The sequence below is a fragment of the Mustela putorius genome, unplaced genomic scaffold, assembly GCF_011764305.1.
Source record: "Mustela putorius furo isolate JIRA1106 unplaced genomic scaffold, ASM1176430v1.1 tig00000743_pilon_pilon_pilon, whole genome shotgun sequence".
NCBI lineage: Eukaryota > Metazoa > Chordata > Mammalia > Carnivora > Mustelidae > Mustela > Mustela putorius.
In genome coordinates this window covers 4,700,592-4,720,316 of record NW_025421464.1, presented here as the reverse complement: position 1 = coordinate 4,720,316, position 19,725 = coordinate 4,700,592, and the positions used below count along the sequence as shown (strand labels likewise).

General features: G+C 48.2%; 1 protein-coding gene across 1 annotated transcript in view; it reads right to left on the bottom strand.

The window, feature by feature from the left end:
• MMP24 (matrix metallopeptidase 24) overlaps positions 1-19,725 on the bottom strand; it is a 41,926-nt gene that overhangs the window by 14,969 nt on the left and 7,232 nt on the right. The window contains exons 2-4 of the mRNA XM_045084116.1: positions 8,418-8,566; positions 4,380-4,496; positions 2,383-2,687 (exon numbers count right to left, since the gene is read on the bottom strand). Of these exons, the coding sequence (XP_044940051.1) occupies positions 2,383-2,687; positions 4,380-4,496; positions 8,418-8,566 (571 nt within the window). The remainder of the gene's footprint in view (positions 1-2,382; positions 2,688-4,379; positions 4,497-8,417; positions 8,567-19,725) is intronic.

Below are 19,725 nucleotides of genomic sequence, written 5' to 3'. Positions count from 1 at the left end.
TTCTGGATGGGGTGGGACAGGCGAGAGATGCTGGGACTGTGCGCATCCACAGGTCCCAGCTCCTTCCCGCACGCACCACCAGAAGTTCATGGGATTTTGAGATGGGACGCAAGGTCTCCAACAGCAAGGAGGGCTGGCAGGCAGTAGAAACCCCAGAGCTGGGAAGGGGAAGGCAGAGTTGGTAAGAGTGTCCTCCCTGTGCCTCCTCTAGCCAACATCCCTTTAAGAATTCATTTGTCTCCATCAGGGCTAGAACTAAAATCTTATCAGCTAACCGTGCCAGGCACATAACAGGGCTCAAAAACGTTAATTTCTTCTCCTCGCACTTTATCAGGTAGCACAGACAGCCCTTCCTGGACACTGATTCAAGAAGAAGAAGGGGAGAAAAATAGCTGTTTAGAAAGCCAGAAAGCACACCCAGGATGTCAGGAAGAGGGTATCAGGGCCGAGGAAATGGCGTTGGATAGGAAAGAGGACCAACATTTGAAGAGGGCGAGGGACAAAGAAGCTTAACACTTTCCTGTCTTTGCCCAGGCTGAGCCTTGGCGAGTCACCCTTTGACAGATAAGCCAAGAGATGCTGATCCCTGATCCACGCAATGATCTGAAATGTTCTCAAGGAGGTTTTCCCCAGCCCCAGACACCGGACTGAGCCCCTGAGGAATGGGGCCTGTAGGAGTCAGCTCTCAGCCTGCAGCACAGCTGAGGGAAAAGAATGCCCCGTGTTCCCAGGACGTACCTAAGTTTAAGAATCAGAATGCCCAGGGGAAGGGCCTAGGAATCTGTTTCTAACAAGGATCTCAGGGGATTCTTATGACCAGGCAAGTGAGGGGAAACTCTGGGGACCAAGCCAGTATTTCTCGAGATGAGGGAACGCCTACATCGGAAGTTCCTGGAGCATTTATCACACCAAGCGCAGATCCCCAGGCCTGACCCCAGAATCAAAGAATCAGAGTAGCAAGAGGTTAGGGGCCTGGAACCTGGAATGGGCATTCTTTAGATAGATTTCTGGACGATTCTGGTGTGCCCCGCAGTTTGAGGACCATGGGAGCTTAGCTTCGTAGCTAAGAGTATGTGCTCCAGGGGTGCCTGGCTGGCTTAGTCATTAGAGCATGAAACTCGATCTCAGGATCATGAGTTTGAGCCCCATATTGGGGGCAGTGGTTACTTAAAAAAAAGAAGAAAGAAAGAAAGTGCTCCAGAGTCATAATGCCCAGGTTCAAAGCCTCATCTCACCATTCACTGCCTATGGCACTGTAGGAAGACTCCTTAATGTTTCTACAGACTTCAGTTTACCAATCTGTAAAATGGGGATGATGATAATGATATATACATATTATATAGTATGTGACAAGCCCTTGACACAGGCCTTGGAATCTCAACATGCTAATCATTATCTATTCTCATCTCGGAGTCAGAATCCTCTATCCCTTTCTCCTCCAGACCCCCTCTGCCTCTTCTTATTTTTTTGGTACTTCAGCTACCTCCTTCAGTGGTTGGCTTTGTGACAGAGTTGCTTATGCACGCGTGTCTCCCCCCACTCAACTGTGGACTATCAGAGGGCAGAGACCATGTCTTTTTTGTTTAAATGTTTGGGTATCCTCTTCCCTGGGCTGTGTATCATGTTACACTAGTGTTGGAAGAGGGCTTAGAGATGACCTAGTCCAGTCCCTCGTTTTTATATGCGAGGATACTCTGTGCCTCTAGTCACAGAGCTGAGTGGCTGGGCTGTGTTTTGGGCCCTTGCGCTGCTGGTTACCAGCTGTACCGTTTGAGCCCCAAGCCTTTATCTTAAAAATGGGCATAATGATGTCCACTTGCCTCCTTACTAAGCAAGTGCCTTGGGAGTAAATACTGATGAGGAACGCTTTTGGAAGCTCAAGAGTATTGTTACTGGGGGGTGAAAGTTACGGGGGTGAAAAGCAAGTTACCCAAGGATACTAGAGTGATTATGGGGCCCATTATTCACCCATGAGGTTGACATAAAGGAGAGAGTCACGTTACCTTGTACGATGCCTTTGAAGCCCTTAGCAGCCAGGCCAGGCACTACCATTTTCAGATCCCTCTTTCCGCTTGAATGATGTTTTTACCTTTTCCTCCAGCCTCTGATCCATGACTTCCTCTTCCTATTCATGGCCTAACCCCTCCTTCTGGACTCACCCCACGTTAGAACCACTTACTAAGTGATCTGATCCATCTGCATGGATGGGCCAGTGTTGAACATTATCAGAGACCTCAGTTTCCACCCTCGTAGGTTCTTAGCTCTTGGACACAAAGCTCCAGAGCAGGAAACTCATCTGTGGCATCCCACGCTCTTCCCTGGGGCGTCTTTCCCTGACAACTGAGCAATCCAGGACTAACCCCGTTCCCCTCATGGCCTTACCATCATGGTTGGCATTTCCTAGTGTCCACGGCTCATCTGAGTCAAAGTGAGTGTCTCCTCCAATCCCTGGGCCAGGAAAGTAGGCGTGGGCCAGGAATCCCCCTTCTCCATCAAATGGGGAGCTGTCGCCATGGAAACCAGAAGCAAAGAAGATCATGATGTCTGCCTCCTTCCGGTCACTTTTGATCTCATGGTATGGCACCTCTTCAAAGGTCAGCGGGGTCACCTTCTGCCAGACGTCAAAAGCCTGGCGAATCGCTTTCCGTGTGTCTAGCTCGCCCACCTTCGGGGTGTAGTTGTGAATGCTGGTGAGAGAGGGGAGAGTCAGAAGGGAGGAACCGTCAGAGTCAGAGATTTGCAAGATAATAGGATACCAGAGACCATATGGACCAGTCATCTCCAAATTTTGAACCCTAGGATTCTGCTGAGTTACCTCTGGTGTTAAAGAAGAGGCTGGGTGAAGCCTTTGGGTCCCTACCCCTGACTCAGTCTCAGTGGCTTAGCTTTAATTGAGGTCTTATATTTGACCTTTCACAAAGCTTGTGTTGAATACAGAATTCCATTCCAATGTGCAGGAAAGAAAGGGGGAGGGGAACAGCATTTTCAAAATTTTACATTTTTCTCCTAATACATAAAATGTATTTATAGAAGTTACAGAAATATTTAAACAGTGGAGAGTTTAAGTGAAACATCCCTTTTATAAATATTTGGTACCAATTACCCAACTATTACTTGTCGACCTGGGAAGTTGGTATACAGTGGTATCTGATTTTGTCAGTTAAAGATTTCGTGATTTAAGGTTACAAGAGCCATATTGAATGGTTCTCCATACAGGGCATCCCTACTGGGTGCTCTGCCCCATGAACACCTGGGTAAGGATTATTCACCCATTCTATAGGTAAGGAAACTGAGGCCCAGAGAGGTTGATGATAGAAGTTAAGGTTAGAAGCCAGTTCTTTCTCTTGATTCATTCTACCTCTTTAGGATACCTTAAGAGTCTATCGAGTTTCTAACCCAGATTCTTCTTAGGTTTCCTTCTCTTGTCAGATTTCTGGAAAAAATTCAAGTCCTAGTCTCTATCGTTGATTAGCAGAAGAGTCCTTCATTCTTCAGTTTTAAGAATTTCTGTCTTAGGGACGGTGCATTTGGTTAAGTGTCTGCCTTGGGCTCAGGTCATAATCCCAGGGTCCTGGGATTGAGCTCTAAGTTGGGCTTCCTGCTTGGCAAGGATCCTGCTTCTTTTCCCTCTGCCCCTCGCACCTCCACTTGTGCTCTCTCTCTCTAATAAATATATAAATTTTTTTTATTTTATTTTTTATTAAGGGATCTCTGTCTTAGGTCCTACCCCTAACCTCAGGGCATCTACCTGAGATGGAGTCAGAGCCTTGAGAGGTGCCAACTAGAGCCCATCTGAGTCTGCTCTATGCCTGGCCTCGGCCTCAGCCCCTGAGATTCAGCTGTCTGAGTGTGCTGTGCTGGGCTCCATCACCCCTGTCCTCCGTCACTGATCTTACTTGGGGACTGATCCTCCTCTGCCCTTGGTTTCCCCAGACAGTTCAGGAGAGACGTTGTTGTGATTCAGTTCCCTTAGGAGACAACTGGAACTGTGCTGGGAAGTTCAGGTGACGTCCATGGGGTCTCAGTGGAGAAGGGACCCAGATCAAAGGGAGGGAGTGGGGTTTGGTAAGCAGGGACAGGGAGAGTGCGCACAGCCCTGGATTTTTATCACAGCAGAAAGCTGCTGAATGATCCATACCCCACTTTCTAAAAACTGTAGGACTCTAAGCAGGACACAACTAATGAGCCCCCAAAGGACCAAATACACCTGAAGTTGGAAACATAGCATCCTCTGGAAGCTACCAGGGGGACGAAGTCATAGGCCCTCTGCACCAGGTCTTGATGCCAGCATACCTGGCTCTCACCCCCATCACACACCCACCACGTATACAGCAGGAGCCGGTGGCGAAGCCAGGAATGGGGGGCAGGGAGGTAAGCACCTGTAGGTGATGTGTTTCTGCCTCCACTTCTGTCCGGTCAGAGCATAGCGCTTGTTCCTCCGCCTGCGGCTCGAGTGGGGGTGATCGGGAACACCGCAGCGGGGCTTCTTCATCCACCTGGGCAGAGAGGACACACATGCACGTGCTGTGGTCACCCGGCACTCTAAGAAGGCCAGGCAGGGTTCCCAGTCCTGGTCGAAATGGCCGTGTGCTCCCACACCCTGGATTGGGGACCCTGGCTCTGATGGGCTCCCTTGCGGGACAGGACCTACTGGTTACTCCCTGGGGCTCAGCGGCGGGGGCTTGATAGTTCCAGCTCCACCACTCATCGTGGGAGCCCAGGCAAGCGAATTATTGTGAACCTCAGTTTCCCCATCGACAACACGAGAATTCTCGCTCTCGCTGTTCTTAGGTTGTAGTAAGCCTTAGTTTATGTAGAAATACCCTGTAAATGGGATGAGGTCACCTCACTCCCTGCTTTAAAACCCTCCAACGATGTCCCCAAACACCTAGAATGAATGCAAACTCCTCATGTCGGCCTGCGGGGATACACATGATCGAGGCCCTGAGTCCTCTTCAAGGGGAAGGCTTCCCCATCGCCCCCTACACTGGACTCCCAGCCACAGGGCCTTCTTGCTGGGCCTGGCACAGGCCAAGATGATTCCCACTTCAGAGTCTTTGTTTCTTCTGCTTTCAATGCTCTTCTTCTCCACATGATCTGCTCCCTTACTTCTTTAAGGTCTCTGATGTTACTCTGATGTGAAGATGTTACCCCTTCAGAGAGGACTTCCCTGCCCCCCTCCTCTGAAATAGCTCCCCACTCTCATCCTACAGCTATCTGTTTATCCTGCTTAATTTTTCTTCATAGCATTGATCATCACCTGAAACTATATCATATATTAGCTTTTTTGTTTATTCTTTGTCTCTCTTAGCAGATTCTAAGTTCCGTGAACATAGGAACCTTGCCTGTGTAGTGCCTAACCCAGAAGATGTTTGCTAATGATTTGCTGAATGAATCAGAGCATGAATCAGAACCACCCAGCAGCAGAGTGGCGTAGCTCCTAAGACAGCAAATTCCCTTTCACTAGAGCTGTTCAGAAAGTGGCTAAACACCTGTAGGGCTTGGAACAGAATTCTCTGCTGCAGTTCATACGCTGTGTTGTGATTTTTAAATCTATTAGTGTATCGCCTCTAACAAATGGCAGATTCTTTGAGGACTGGAATGGCATCGTATTCATCATCATGTCCCCAGGAGCTAGCCCAGTGCCTGGAACTAAGTGAATCCCAATAACTATTGTCAGGCTAAACGACATTAAGCCTGGGACATCATTGGGGATATCAAAAAGAGGGCAGGGTAGGAGATTTTAGAAGATCGTAGTTGATTGGGGCCCAGGCTATCCTTGTATTTTATGTCCTTGTGCTGGCCTAATGACCAACTCACTAAACCACAGCTGGAGATTGCTGGAAGAGCCAACAGTCCACCTCCTGGGCAGCTGCTGAAAGCTGTTGCCATGGGCAATATAGAGAAGAGGAAACAGAGACTGTTGTCACCAAATAGTAAAAGGCCCCCCGAGGGACTTCACCAGGTTTTACTCATCTTTGCAGGCTTCCTGTTGCCTCTACTCAGAAATCAATACTAAAAAACACTATAATAACAATATCACATATTGGTATAAACGTTTCTAATTTTTACAGAGTTTGGCGTTCTTTTAAAGACATTTTTTTTTTCAATTCTCAAAACAGCTCTGTGAGGTGACCAGAAATTATTTATCCTCATTTTTGCAGAGGAGTGAAAAGATACACAGATAAATCGAGTAATTTGCAGAATACAGCCGTTGAGGCAGGACAGGGACTTAGTTGAATGAGTAAATGAGCTAGTAATTCATGCAAGTTGACAAACAAAACAAGACAATAGAAGCTGGGGCTTTTCTTTCCTCAGGCCTAGCACAAGATTGGGCTTGAGGATATGCTGAATGAAGGAATGTGTGACATTTTTCCAAGGTAGGCACTCAAAAAGTAGTACTTTTAAATGGCTGCTCTGGCTTCCTTTCCCTGATGGTCCTTAGGAAGAACCAGGAGCCACCTGTGCAACAGCCAAGGCTGGGGTAGGCCTGGAAGGACCCCTGGGGAGGAAACAGGCCCAGAGAAAGGCAGTGACTGTCAAGGTCACAGGGCTGGAATAGAAACTAAGGTCTCTAAATTCTACCCCACCAAACAGCCTCCCCACTCAGGTCTGGGATGAAGTGTGTGCGCCTTCTCCCTTGTCGTGCCTCCAAGACCGCGTTCCCTGCCTTCCTACAAAGAAGTGGGGGCAGACCTGCACGTGGGAGATGCCATCCTCCTCCCCCAGCTCGCTCCCTCCACCTCCTCCTCTCTTGGTCCACCTGCCACTCTCTGAACCCTGTCCAGCAGGCCTGGGGCTTTCTGGAACAGAGTAAAACCCAAGGCCAGGTGGTGCCTCAGCAGAGACACCAATGCTCCTGCCCCAGGATGCACTGCCACGAGGCCCGCACAAAGCCCTCAAAATAACCTCTGCTTTGAATACGGCTGGGCTCTCTGTAACCCGCTGCCTCCAGAGGCCACGGGGCCACGGCATCCCCCACGCCATCACTGCAGCAGTGAAATGTATTGTCTCCGAAGCTCACAATCTCGCAATCAGAGAACCCGAGGACTAGAAAATGTTCGTACAGAATTAGAAGATCAGAAAACCTCAGACTCAACCCAATTTTAACAGCTTAGAAAAATGGGATGTAGAATTGGAGACCCGTAATCCAGCGCTCCCCTTTCTTTGTACGTGAACAAGCCGAGGCCCAGAAAGATGAGTCTCCTGGGGGTGACTCAGGCCCAAGGTGGATGGATCTTGGATCCGCCCCCACCTACCACTTCCCCGCACCCTGCCCTGGGGCTCTGCTCCCTGCTACTATCTGGGCTCAGGACCCCCAGCCCTCCGCATCTCCTTGGGACCCTCCCCCAGCTCGCTGCCAATGCCTTCGTGGTGGTAGTGGCTTTCCTTGTGCAGCGTTAATGACTTTGAAGGCTACTTCTCAAACAAACGTAAGGATGCTTAATTCTCAGCTATCTTCAAAAGAACAAACAAGCCAACAAAAATCCATCCACCTCCAGCTACCCTCTATTCCTCCCTCACTGTCAGGCTTCTAGCAAGTTTTGCCTCCACTCGCAACCTCGACTCCCCTCCTGCGCTCCTCCCCACTGCTGGACCTCGTCTCCACCGGTCCACAGAGCCTGCACTGGTCTCCTTCCTGCTAGACTCGGCCTTGGTGCTCTTCTGTCTCCTAACTGCTCTGCAGCAGCCGGGCCCACTGGCCATGCTCCCCTTCTGCTCCAGGACGCAGAACCCCTAGCTTCCTCTACTGCTCTGGCTGCTCCTTTTCAGCCCCCATCCTGGGTTCCGTTCCTGTCACTCCGTCTCTTCCTCCTCTTTGTACTCCCCCTGAGTAAACGCAACCAGGCTCATGGTCTGGCTTCTCTGGAGTACCTCCCTGAAAATTCACGTTTCCTTCTGTGTTCTAGACTGGTACAGCCAGATGATTGCACTTTTCATGGCGTGGTGAGCCTCTGAAGGGCAGCACTCATAGGATCAAGTCCAGTGCCTGGCACACGTAGGCATTCAGTGATATTTGAAAAACGGAAAAAGTGGAACGAGTTGCCAACTCATGATCATTCTGGAGTTGTTTGTACCGAGGGAGATGTGTACGTCTCAGGAAAAGGCAGAGCGGTGACTCAGAGAGCCAAAAGCTATTAGAGTCAGAAGAGATTTAAGACCCCCTCTCACAAAACTGCTCATTGTGCTGATAAGGAAACTGAGGTCCAGAAGGGTTAAGGTCACACTGCAAATTTAGGGCAGAGCCCCTCCCCCACTCACATAGGAAAGGGCACCTTGGGGTACCCACTGGATGATACTGCAGGAGTGAAAGACAGGCAGACAGGATGGGCATGGTATATACACGGGACCCGTGACAAATATGAACCCAAATGTAAGTCTGGAGAGTAGGGCACGATGGCCTACGCAGATCTTACTCGATTGTTGTCTGATCCAACACCCCAGTGACGGGGATCCCATAAAACTGCTGCATAGTGGAGACTGCTGACTGTAAGGCCTTCCCTGAGTGCAGCGCGGGTGCCCGGGAGTCCGAGGGGAGCAGGTAGCCATAGGACTTTAGCCAGTTCTGAAAGACACGGGAAAGAGAAAGACGCATCATAATGCAGAAGGCTTCGATCTACCTGGGCAGAGATCCGCCCTTGAAACTCGGGATCATTTTACTGAAGGGACCGATGGATTCATACTCTGATTGCTTCCTCCTTCGTTCCCTCCTGCACACGCACTGGTAAACTAATCTCCAGAAAACCCAGCTCTTGTTGGCTCCCTCTCCTTGAAGTGTTCCTGGGCTCTCTACTGGCTACAGAATAAAAGATTAAATTTGCATTCAAGGCTGTCTGGTACCCTGCCTCTTTACTCCCTTATGCAGTGGTTTCCGCTGAAATGTAACTAGACATGCATGAGCATAAGAATGCTTCTTCTCTGAAGCAGAGCAGCCTGTTAAAATGTACGCTCCAGAACCGCTGTGTCGAACGTCAGAGTCGGCTGAAGGATCATGTTATAGAATCCTTACTGACCTGAGATTATATACAGGCTTTATCGCTAACCCCTCCAAAAGAGCAAGCCATTGTAAGTACATATAAGCAAAATAATGCATTATTTAATTTAAATATAAATACATAAATGCATGCATAGGAAAAAGCATAGACAGGCACACATAAAAAAATAAATAAATAATAGCATGGTTATGTAAGAGAATTTCTTGTTTTTAGAAAATATCCACTGAAGTATTTTGGCTTATATAATGGCGCACGATGTCTGCAACTTTTCTTAAACAGATTCAGAGAAGAGAGAGGGAGAGGAGGGGCGGGGGACAAATGTAGTAAAACGTTAAGAATTGGGGAAACCAGGTGAAGGGTATTCAGGACTTTTTTGTCCTATTCTGGAAAAGTTTTCCGAAAGTCTGAAATGATGTCAAAAATATTTTTTAGGGGCGCCTGGGTGGCTCAGTGGGTTAAAGCCTCTGCCTTCGGCTCAGGTCATGATCCCAGGGTCCTGGGATCGAGCCCTGCCTCGGGCTCTCTGCTCAGCGGAGAGCCTGCTTCCCCCTCTCTCTCTGCCTGCCTCTCTGCCTACTTGTGATCTCTGTCTGTCAAATAAGTAAATAAAATCTTTAAAAACATATATTTTTTTTAATGAAAAAAGAATTAACCAGGAGCATCCTCCATTAGAGGATCACGGGGGAGCATTTCTGTTTTCTAAGTTTTAGGCATGGAGTCAAATAAAAAGGGGAGGAACACTTTGAAAGGGCAAGAATGTCAGAAAGTAACTTGGAAGAAGAAACTCAAACAGACAATGGCTCCGGAAGACAGCAAAATAGAGAAAAAAAAAAAAAAAGTGTCATTCCCACTGACAGGCGGGTATGGAAGCCTGAAGAAACAAGAGCACCAGGAAATATCTGTGGCATCAGTTGGAAAATGAGGGAAACCCCCATGGGACTCTTGAACCCACCAGCATTTACGGGGCACCTCCCCCCCATGCTGGTCTCTTAGCCAGATGGAAGCTTCAGCCCACCCTCAGAAAATTACCCTGCACACCACGTGATTTAAGGAAGGAGAAAGAACTTAGAAAATAATATTATTCCCATTGTGATTTTTGCTTCTTGTTTCTATACCAACAGTCTTCTTGTGGATGTGTCTATCATTACAAGTCAAAGCAAACCAAGGAAGGAAGCAGACCAGAAACTATAAATAAGTTATTATTTTTTTCATCTAAGGTGACTATAACATCTTTATTGCCTTGTGATAAATGCAGCTGACTGATTAAAAACAAAACAGAACAATAAAGTCTTAACCTCTACAACAGCATGACAGCCTTACCACCTTCCTACTGAGACCTAGAACGTGTCTTTCACTCCAAATTATGGCACAAAATATCAATACTTCTTACACTTTTCAAACACTGACTCTCTCTCATGCTTTTGTATGTTTTTTCCCCTGGCCCTGGCATACTCCTTAGGCTAAAATCTTCCATTATTTTAAAGCTCCACTCAGAACTCCAGAAGACTTCCCTCACCCCACCCCCAACTAAGTCATTTTCTTCCTCTTTTGTGCTCCCCCGACCCCCCATTATAGATAGTAAAGACCTTACAGTACTGGGTTCTAATCGTTACTTGACTTGTCAGACTCTAAGTGCCTTAAGGGAAGAGTCTGTGTTCTAACTCGTCTCTCTTCATCCAGTGCCTGGAAGTGCCTGACACCCAGTGCTGCTCCTCATATCTGTTCAACAAACATAACTGGGCAGTCACTGCAGGCACCATGCAAGGCTCTGGGGATACACAGATGCCTAAGGAACTCACAGCCCCACAAGTAAACCTACCATGAAAACACAGCCCTCAAAGTCAGGTGTGTACAGAGTTCTATAGGAGAACAAGAGAGATGTGTCTTCTCCACATAGGGGTGGGGACCGGGAGAGAGGGGAACTCAGGGGAGGCTCCCAGGCAAAGAGGGATTGAAGCAGTGTTGAGGCATAAAGTATGAGCAATTGTGGGAGGGGAGCACGGGCACATTCCGAGAGGGGTTTCAAATGATGAAGAATTGGGGGAGGGGAGCGTGGTGATCAGAGGAGGAGGAGGAGGATGTGGAGGGAGATGATATGTCATTATGTGTTCACAAAGTGGGCAAATTACAGAGAATCACTTGTGACTTTGTTGTGGCCCAGGATCAGCCAAAAAGCTCAAGTAAATCATCTAGAAATGGACATGACAGCACAGCTAAGTTACCCACTATTCATCCTGGTGCCCAGCTGCTCCCCGCAGGTTAAGTCATGCCATCGAAACATTACACCCCTGCACTGCATCCTTTCAGCCAGAATGGTACATTAGGTTCCTTTTTTTAATGGAAACCTCAGTGAAGAATTATTGGGTTAAATAAACAAGGCGCACAGTGGGAAAGAGGTACACAGTTCTGAGATCAAATCCTGACTTCTCTGCTCGCTGGCCATGTGACGCCAGGCAAACTGAACTCCAGTTTCCTAGTGTGTAGAATGTGAACCATAATTCCTCCTCCACAGGATTACTGTTAAGATAAAATGAACAGGGCGCCCGGGTGGCTCAGTGGGTTAAGCTGCTGCCTTCGGCTCGGGTCATGATCTCGGGGTCCTGGGATCGAGTCCCGCATCGGGCTCTCTGCTCAGCAGGGAGCCTGCTTCCCTCTCTCTCTCTGCCTGCCTCTCTGTCTACTTGTGATCTCTCTCTGTCAAATAAATAAATAAAATCTTTAAAAAAAAAAAAGATAAAATGAACAAATGTCCTTGACACATAATCACAAAGGTGCTTGCTATTGCTGGGGATGGTGTCTCTGTTATCTTTTGCAAACTCAACGTGGAAAAACTTGGTCTCTGACTCCTTTGGCTTTTGAAATCTAGTCATCCCATCCTCCCACATTCTCCCTGGACCAAGAGCCAGTCCTAATGGGTCCTGTGGAGGGCAGCAGGTGTCACGGTCAAGTCTGCTTGCCCTTAGGTGGCAGGTGGCCGTGACCATCTCTCCCACAGCACCTGGAGAACTGCTCAGTGGAGAACTGACAGCTGGCTTGAATAGTATACTCTTCACCCTCACTCAACTTTCTTAGGCCCAAATACAGTTGCTTTCTATCAAGCTTTAGCTTGCTGAAAATGTTTTCCCTGCAGGAGATTATGTTTTCTGGATTCAGAAAGTGGACCCTGGGTGACCCAGGGGTTTTCCCTCTTGGCCTTTCCCCCAAGAATCCATCAGCCAAATGTATGGCTTAAATATGGAACATGGTGAGACCTGGAAGTAACTTACTTTTTTCATCTTTCCCACCACCAAGTTATGTTTCATCCTTAAAAGTCTTACTTACAACCCTTGTCTCAACCTGTAAGCTGTCTCAAACCCTTCCAGAAAGAGGTGTGGTACAAATCTAAAATAAATGGAATTCCTCTTTATCTGTGGAGTTTACACTCGGGAAACCCAACTAAGATGAATGATGGCATTTGGGAAATGACTGGGCATCTTTGGACAAATACCACCGACAAACCAGGCAGCCAACTGAGTTCTTTGAGCCAACTGAGGATTTCCTCAGAACTAGCACAGGAATTCAGAACTTTCTCCCCTCCTGCCCTCATTACTGTTTATGGTAAGAGATAAGGAACAGGGAACTCTGGGCATAGACCTACTCCAGCCTTTGACAACCTGGGGGAATTGAAAATAGCTCCTCCTCAGTAAATGGCCACCTGGTTTACCCAACTCTTTTTCTGGGCTACCCGAGCAAGGAGCCACTCAGGGGCCACATAGGTTATGTCATGAAGGTCACAGAGTCTAGCTCAGCAGCATCGGGAGCTAGGACCTAAGGATCTTAGGCAGGTCCTAGGCAAATGTCTGTATCAGGCTGAAACATGAGAATGGACTGGCCTTCTCTAAGCTCTGCTTCTGCTTCCCTCCCAAGTTCACTGGAAACTATCCTCAGAGCTCAGGGGCAGACCCCTAAGAAGGAAAATGGGAGGGGGAAGGGCTGGTCCAAGGACAGACAGCTCCAAACCAGGGAACAGGGCATTGAGATTAGACCTGAGTGTGTGTATGTACGTGAATGCATGTATGAGGGGCTAAGAGGCTAGGGACCAGATAATTCCAACTTCTGCTGTTTAACCCAGTCTCTACCACTCACTTGCTTCTGCTACTGTGCAGTCCCTCTTGACCTCTCTGGGCAGAAGCTCCTCGTGTCGTGCATGTCTTCTATGCTCCAGCCATACCTATTCCAAAATAACCCCTGCCCTTGCATACTCTCAGGCCGTTCCTGCTGTTTTCCAAGCCCATTGTCTTTATGTGTGTTAGCAAACTCATCCTTCAGGGTCTAGCTGAAATGTTACCTCTCTTGGTAAATCTTCCTTAAGTCTCCCTGCAGAACTGGCAGGCACCCTCCTTACTCCTGCAGGGCTTTGCTTGTCTGCCACTCTAAACGCAGATGCCACAGTGAGTCCTACCTGTCGGTTGATATGTTTTCCCCACCAGATTGAGACCTGGAGGAGCAGAGATTGTCTTATTTAATTTTGTATCTGTTACAACACTCAGAACAGTGCCTGGCACAACAAATCATCACTAGATGAATGAATAAATGAGCGAACGAATGAATGAATGAACCAACAAACGAAAAGCTGGTCCAGGAGGGACCAAGGAAGGGATTTCATCTTGCGAAGGCTTCCTGAGCAATACACACAAAAACACCAAGCACAATTCTTGGTATCTGTTAGAGGCCGAGAAAAACATTTGCTGAAATTCAGTCTACCGTGGTTTGACTTTTCTGCTTGATGAGGCAATAAGCGCCTTTGTCCCATCGGAAAGAAGATAAAATCCATGAAAAGAAAAGAAAAAAAAAGCCCCATTCAGTTTTAAATACAATGACCTACCTTCCGTCCTTTTACACCTGGATCCATTAACCAATCACCAGCCATGTCAGAAGTCTGATCTTTATAGCTCAGTTCACCAACTCTAGGATGTCTGTCACCCTTTAAGTGCTGAAAGAGGTGTAAACCCAGAAAAAAGTGAGAAAAATCTCAGAGTGTGGCGAGCAGGGACCAAAATAGCGGGGCTGAACCGAAGATGTAGAGATGGCAGACAGTATGTGTGATTGGTTTGCTGGCCAGAAGGCGGGATTTCAGTTCCTGAGAAGCCAGAGCTGAGATATTCAGTAGTGGCAGGCAAAGGAGAGAGCGGAAAATAACAAGGAGAAGAAACGTGGCCCGGAGAGGGAAGAGAGCGGCAGACAGCAGAGGCGGTGGTGACATTAGAAGTGGCGCTGGGGGCAGCAAGAAGTGGATCAGCGGGTGGTGCTGCTGTTTGCTCTTGGAGAACAGAGAAAGCGGTGGAGGAGGAGAGAAAGATGGATCCGCTAAAGCAGCATGGCCTCCAGGGCTATCCCGGAGCATCGCACGGTCTGGGTGTGCGGCCAATGCCAACTGCGCAGGTCTGGAGAAGGAGCAGGAGAATGGTTAGGATCAGATGTTTGATCAGGATCGCAGTGGGCTGGAAGGTGTTATCAGAAAGGTCCAAGGGGAAGCCCACAAAGAAGGACCAGGCAAGAGGTGTCCAATTTGGAAGCATGAGCTAGAATGAAGAGGAAAGAATGAAAGACCCCCGATCAAAGAGTTTGGGTAGCTGAGGTCATAGTCTAGGACGATGATGTGAGTAACAGGAAGAAGGCATGACCAGGTCCCATCCCACAGAAGGACAGTGACTAAGGGAGAGTGGCTGGGTGAATGAAGGAACCACTCATATGAAGCATGTCCTACTAGAAGGGAAGTAGGAGAGATGTTTAGACTGGAGAAGGGGGAGTTGCAGGGATCATGCCAGTCTTCATAAAGCTGACTCACTATAGATGAAGAGGATTTATTCTGGTTGATCCAGAGGGCAGACCTAAGACCAGCACAGGAGATGATAGGACATAGATCTTGACTCCTGATAGGAAACAATTTTGAAACAGGTGTTCTAATTACAGCAACAATGATAACAGCTACTGTGTTAGAATGCAAGCTATATACCTGGCATTACTCTAGAACTCAATGACCCCACAAGGTAGGAATCTCCCCGATTTGCAGATGAGAAAACAGGTTCAGAGAAGTAACCAAACCATCCAGAGTCACAAAGCTAAGAAGTGGCTGGAGGCAAACCCAGATATGGTTGAAACCAGGCATTCCATACTGTCAGACAACTTGGACAAGAATCTCTTTCCCCTCCCAGGACATCTTACACCTCATACTCCAAAGAGCAATGTCTTATCTCACATGGTGAGTTCCATACCCTTCTACTTTGACCCCTGTGCCAGGGCACCATCACGTACCCAGTTATCCAACCAGCAGCCTCATATGACCCATGACTCTACCCTCTCCTTCACAGTCCACATCCATCTTTTGCCAAAGAACTGTTGGTTCTACTTCCTAAATATCAGATGGGCTTCTGTCCATTCATTTATTCATTCACTCATTCATTCTGTAAGTATTAAAGGTCCCACTCCTATGTACCAGGCACTGTGTGCTAGGCTCTGGGATAGAACAGCAAACAGAAACAATCTTGTTAATGTCGAGTTACAGGCTAGTGGAAGAACCATGGGGCATTATGTGCTATGAAAAACAAAGCAGGTTGAGGAGCTAAGAGGGGTAGGACAACTGTTTTATAAAGGATGGTCCGAGAAAGTGGCCCCATGGAAGTGACATCTGGGCAAGAGACCTGAAGAGGGAACAGAAAGTACCATTACCTCCAAGGCTTCAAAGGCTTTCCATCAAGAACTTTCCAGGGAGAGAACAAGAGGTGTTAGTCAAAGGGGACAGTGTTTCACAATGTTAGTAAGTTCTAGAGATCTACTGTACAGCACAGGGCCTAGAATGAACAATACTGTACTATATACTTTAAAAATTTTCTAAGAGGGCAGATCTTAAGTGTTCTTGGCATGAAATAATAGTGATAAACAATGAGGGCAGGAGGAAACCCCTGGAAGGGATGAATTTTTTCATGGCCTAGACTGGGGTGATGGCTTCACAGGTGCTTATCTCCCAACTCATTAAGCTGCCTACATTGAATATATACAGCTTTTGGGGTGTCAATTATACCTCAGTAAAGTGGCTCCTTTGCAGCCTCTTCTACCATTCCCCACCTAGCACTCTGTGTTTCTGGTGTGTTCCAAGTCTTCCAGACCCTTCCATACATTGGTCCTTCTATCTAGATCTCGTTCCTATCTCTGGGGAGGTCTTCCTTGACCCCTTAACTTATCACAACTCTTATCATGCACTGTTGTCATCACATGCTGTTAACTGGTCACCTCTTCTTGTCTGCACAGTGCCCGGCCAGGGCCCATAGTCTGTCTTCACCACCACAGCGCCTTGACACCTAGCACAGGGCCTGGCTCGGATACGTGTTTATTGAGTGAAAATGAGTGGACGTGTTCGGGGAGAGGGAGAATCATGGAGTCAGAACTTGCTGTAGAACAGGCTTTCTCAAACTCAGCACTACCGATAGTTTGGGCCAGATCATTCTTCATTGCAGGGCGGCTGTCCTGTGCTCTGTAGGACGTTTAGCAGAATCCCTTGTTTCTTCAACTAGAATAACTAGTAGCACCACCTCTCAGCTGTGACAATCGAGAAAATGTCTCTAGACATTGCCGAAAGTCTCCCCGAGGAGACTGTCCTGAGGATGGGCAAAACTGTCCCGGATTGAGAACCTCTGCTATAAGAAGAGTCCCACATAGAGCTGCCTTGACTATCCTGTAAGGGTCCGTTTGACCCTGTTTTAGAGAAAGCATGAGACCTCAGTCAGTAGCCTCCCAGGTGGAGGCTCAGAGTGAGAATTGGTTTCCTCATCTGGGCAGGTGGGCAGGAGTGGCCTTGATGTGGGGTAGGCTGAGGGGTGAGGACTAAGGCAGCTCCAGAGGACGTGTAGGGTCGTGGTTAAAAACATATGTTTTGGAGACAAACCATGCTCTGTTCAAATCCTAATTCTTCGTCTACTTGTTGCACAACCTCAGGCACAGTATTCAACCTCCCTTATGCTCACTTCCTCCAACCGCTTCGTGTCATTCGCACATGCCTCGTGGAGTGGTTGTGGAGACGAAATAACATAGCTCGTGGTATTAAGTCCTCAGTAAAAGATAGCAATAACAACAACTATTATTTTCCTGAGAGGTGACAGGCAACTTAAACACCTCGTTGTACTAAGCCCCATCACCAAGGCTGTGTCCCTCGGTGCACAGTCCTCATGTGTCATGGACTGTCAGCATCACAGGGTTCCGGGAACTCGTTAAAAGTCCATATTCCTAACTCTGAACCTAGACCCTACTAAACTGGACTGTGTGAGGCTGGAGGCCGGAAACTGGGAATCTGCATTTTAAAACTCAGCATCAAGAGTGGTCTAACATCATTCTTCCCCATCTATTCCCATGTTAGCTCAATCCTTATATCTGGGTTTCTGCCTCGGTTTCCCTGTCTGGCACTTAGGTCCCAAGCTGAGATTGCTATGACCCTAATCTGTTTCTCAAGGTCTCATATTCCCTGCCTGGTTCCCGGTCTTCTCCAGAGAGTGAGACTCTAGTCTCTGTACAGCTGGGAGCTGGGTAGGGTCCTATCTGAAAAGACAGGTCACTTGGGACCAAGATATCACCACATACCAAATATCACCTAGCTTTGCTCTTTCCGGCTGAACATCCTTGGGCAAATGACCTTACTTCCTTAAGGTTCATTTTCTTCATTTATTAAGCAGAGGATGATAAAAAAAAGGTTGTGAGGAGGATCCAATGAGATGATCACTGTGGTAGGTGAAAAAAATGGCCCTCCAAAGATGGCTGCAGCCTGGTCCCTGGACCCCATGACTGTGTGAACTCACTTGGCAAAGGAGCCTTTATAGATATGAGGGGAAGGATCTTCAGGTGGGGAGATTATGCTAGAACATCCAAGTGGGCTCAATGTTAATCACGGGTTCCTTGTGAGAGGGAGGCAAGAGAGTCAGAGTCAGAGAAGGAGAGGTGATGACAGAAGCAAGAGACAGAGTGCGCCATGCTAGAAGGGGCCACAAGCGTGGCCACACTGTGGGAGGCCTCTAGAAGCTGGGAAAGGCCAGGAACGCATCCTCCCGTGAGCCAGCCCTTCAGAGACCTTCCTTTTAGTCCTGGTAAGTCCTTTTTCAGGCTTCTGACCTCTAGAAGATGAGAAATCCGTGTTTTAAGCCACGAAGTGTGTGGTCATTTGTTTTAGCAGCAATAGGAAACGAATGCAGGGCCAGCATTGAGCAGATTCTGGCCGGTAGTAAGCATTCTTACAAGGCTGTTGTCTGTGTTCTTGCTCCTGCACTCTCTGGCAGGAGAGGGGCCACTATCTTTGGTGACCCAAATCACAGTGCGGTAACGTCTCAGAGATCAGCCCTACCATCGTGTCAGTCCCCCAGCTCCTGTCCCACCAGAGCCCTGTTTCCTTCTCCAGCCATACCTCTGGGATCCCAGTCTTGCCACGGAGCCCACCTCCGTTATAGCTAAGTTTTAAAAATTGCAAACTTGAAGGCTTCACCATTCAGGTATCTAGAAAAGGCACTGGTCAGCATGCTTTGGAACCATCTGCTTTAATACACTTGTTTTGCAGAAGAGCAAGATAAAACAACGAAGGGAGAAATGACTTATCCAAAATCACCGAGCAAGTTGAGAGAGGAAATGGAGCTGGGTCCCTGCCTGCTAGGGAGCTTTCTCTCTGTCATGCTACACCCTCCGCTCTAGCTCTGGTTTGCCTCCAAGCGCTGGCTTTTTTTTTTTCTTTTTCTTTTTTTTCTTTTTCACTTACAGCCAGTCTAAAAAGGGCCCTCAGGATCGCCCACAATGCCCAGCTTAGCTTCTTGACAAACACCTTAATGGCACAGCGTTGCCTCTTGGCTGCCACCAGCTCCTGAGTGGGTGGTGAGTGCACTGGCGGGAACTCCCTGGCGCTCTGCTCTGTGTCCTTGGCCCATTCCCAGGAGGCCACCACAAGCCAGAGAATCACCATCCCCAAGGAGATGGCACATTTGGGGTTTGGGGCCAGCACGGGGATGTCCAAGTTTTCCGAATTCCGGGGAGGCCTCCTCCCGGGGCCAGCAGAGGGGGCCACGCTCTTATTCACTCTCCGAGGAGGGAGGAGGCTTCATCGTCCTCACCTCTTTGCAGGGCCTTCCTGCCAATCTGCCACAGCTTTCTGTCCCCTGGGGTTTGACGTACTGATGAGTCAAGAAAAGGGAAGAGGGAACACAAGACCGTGGTCAGGCCTCAGTTTTTCAACTGTACCAGGCAGGTGGCTGAAGTAGATAACCCGTAAATAATCACACAAAGTATAGAATGTATAATAATTTTAGTTTGATGGGTTTGGGTGTGGAACCTGTCTTCTGGTTCCTCGCTGCCAGTTTTAAATCCAGACTCCTTCGTGTGGCACCCAAGCTTCCCAGTCCGACCCAATGCACCTTTCTAGCCTTATCTTCAGTCAAGAGAGTCTTACTGTTTGACTGCCCACCGCAGGGCTCCCTCTGGAGCTACTGATAACCTCTTTGTGTTGACAGCACTCATCCCACGGTTTCCTTCCTCTGTGCCTCTTTCCTTCCCTCTTAAAGAATGCCTTCCCCTCATGGCTTCTCCATGACGAACTATTAAATACCCTTCCAAAGGCCACTTCATCTGGGAAGGCTATCCAGGGGTGGGTGGGCTTCCTCTGGGCTCCCAGTGGCATGCCATGCCCCCCTCACTCACATGACATTACACATCATGTTTCACATAC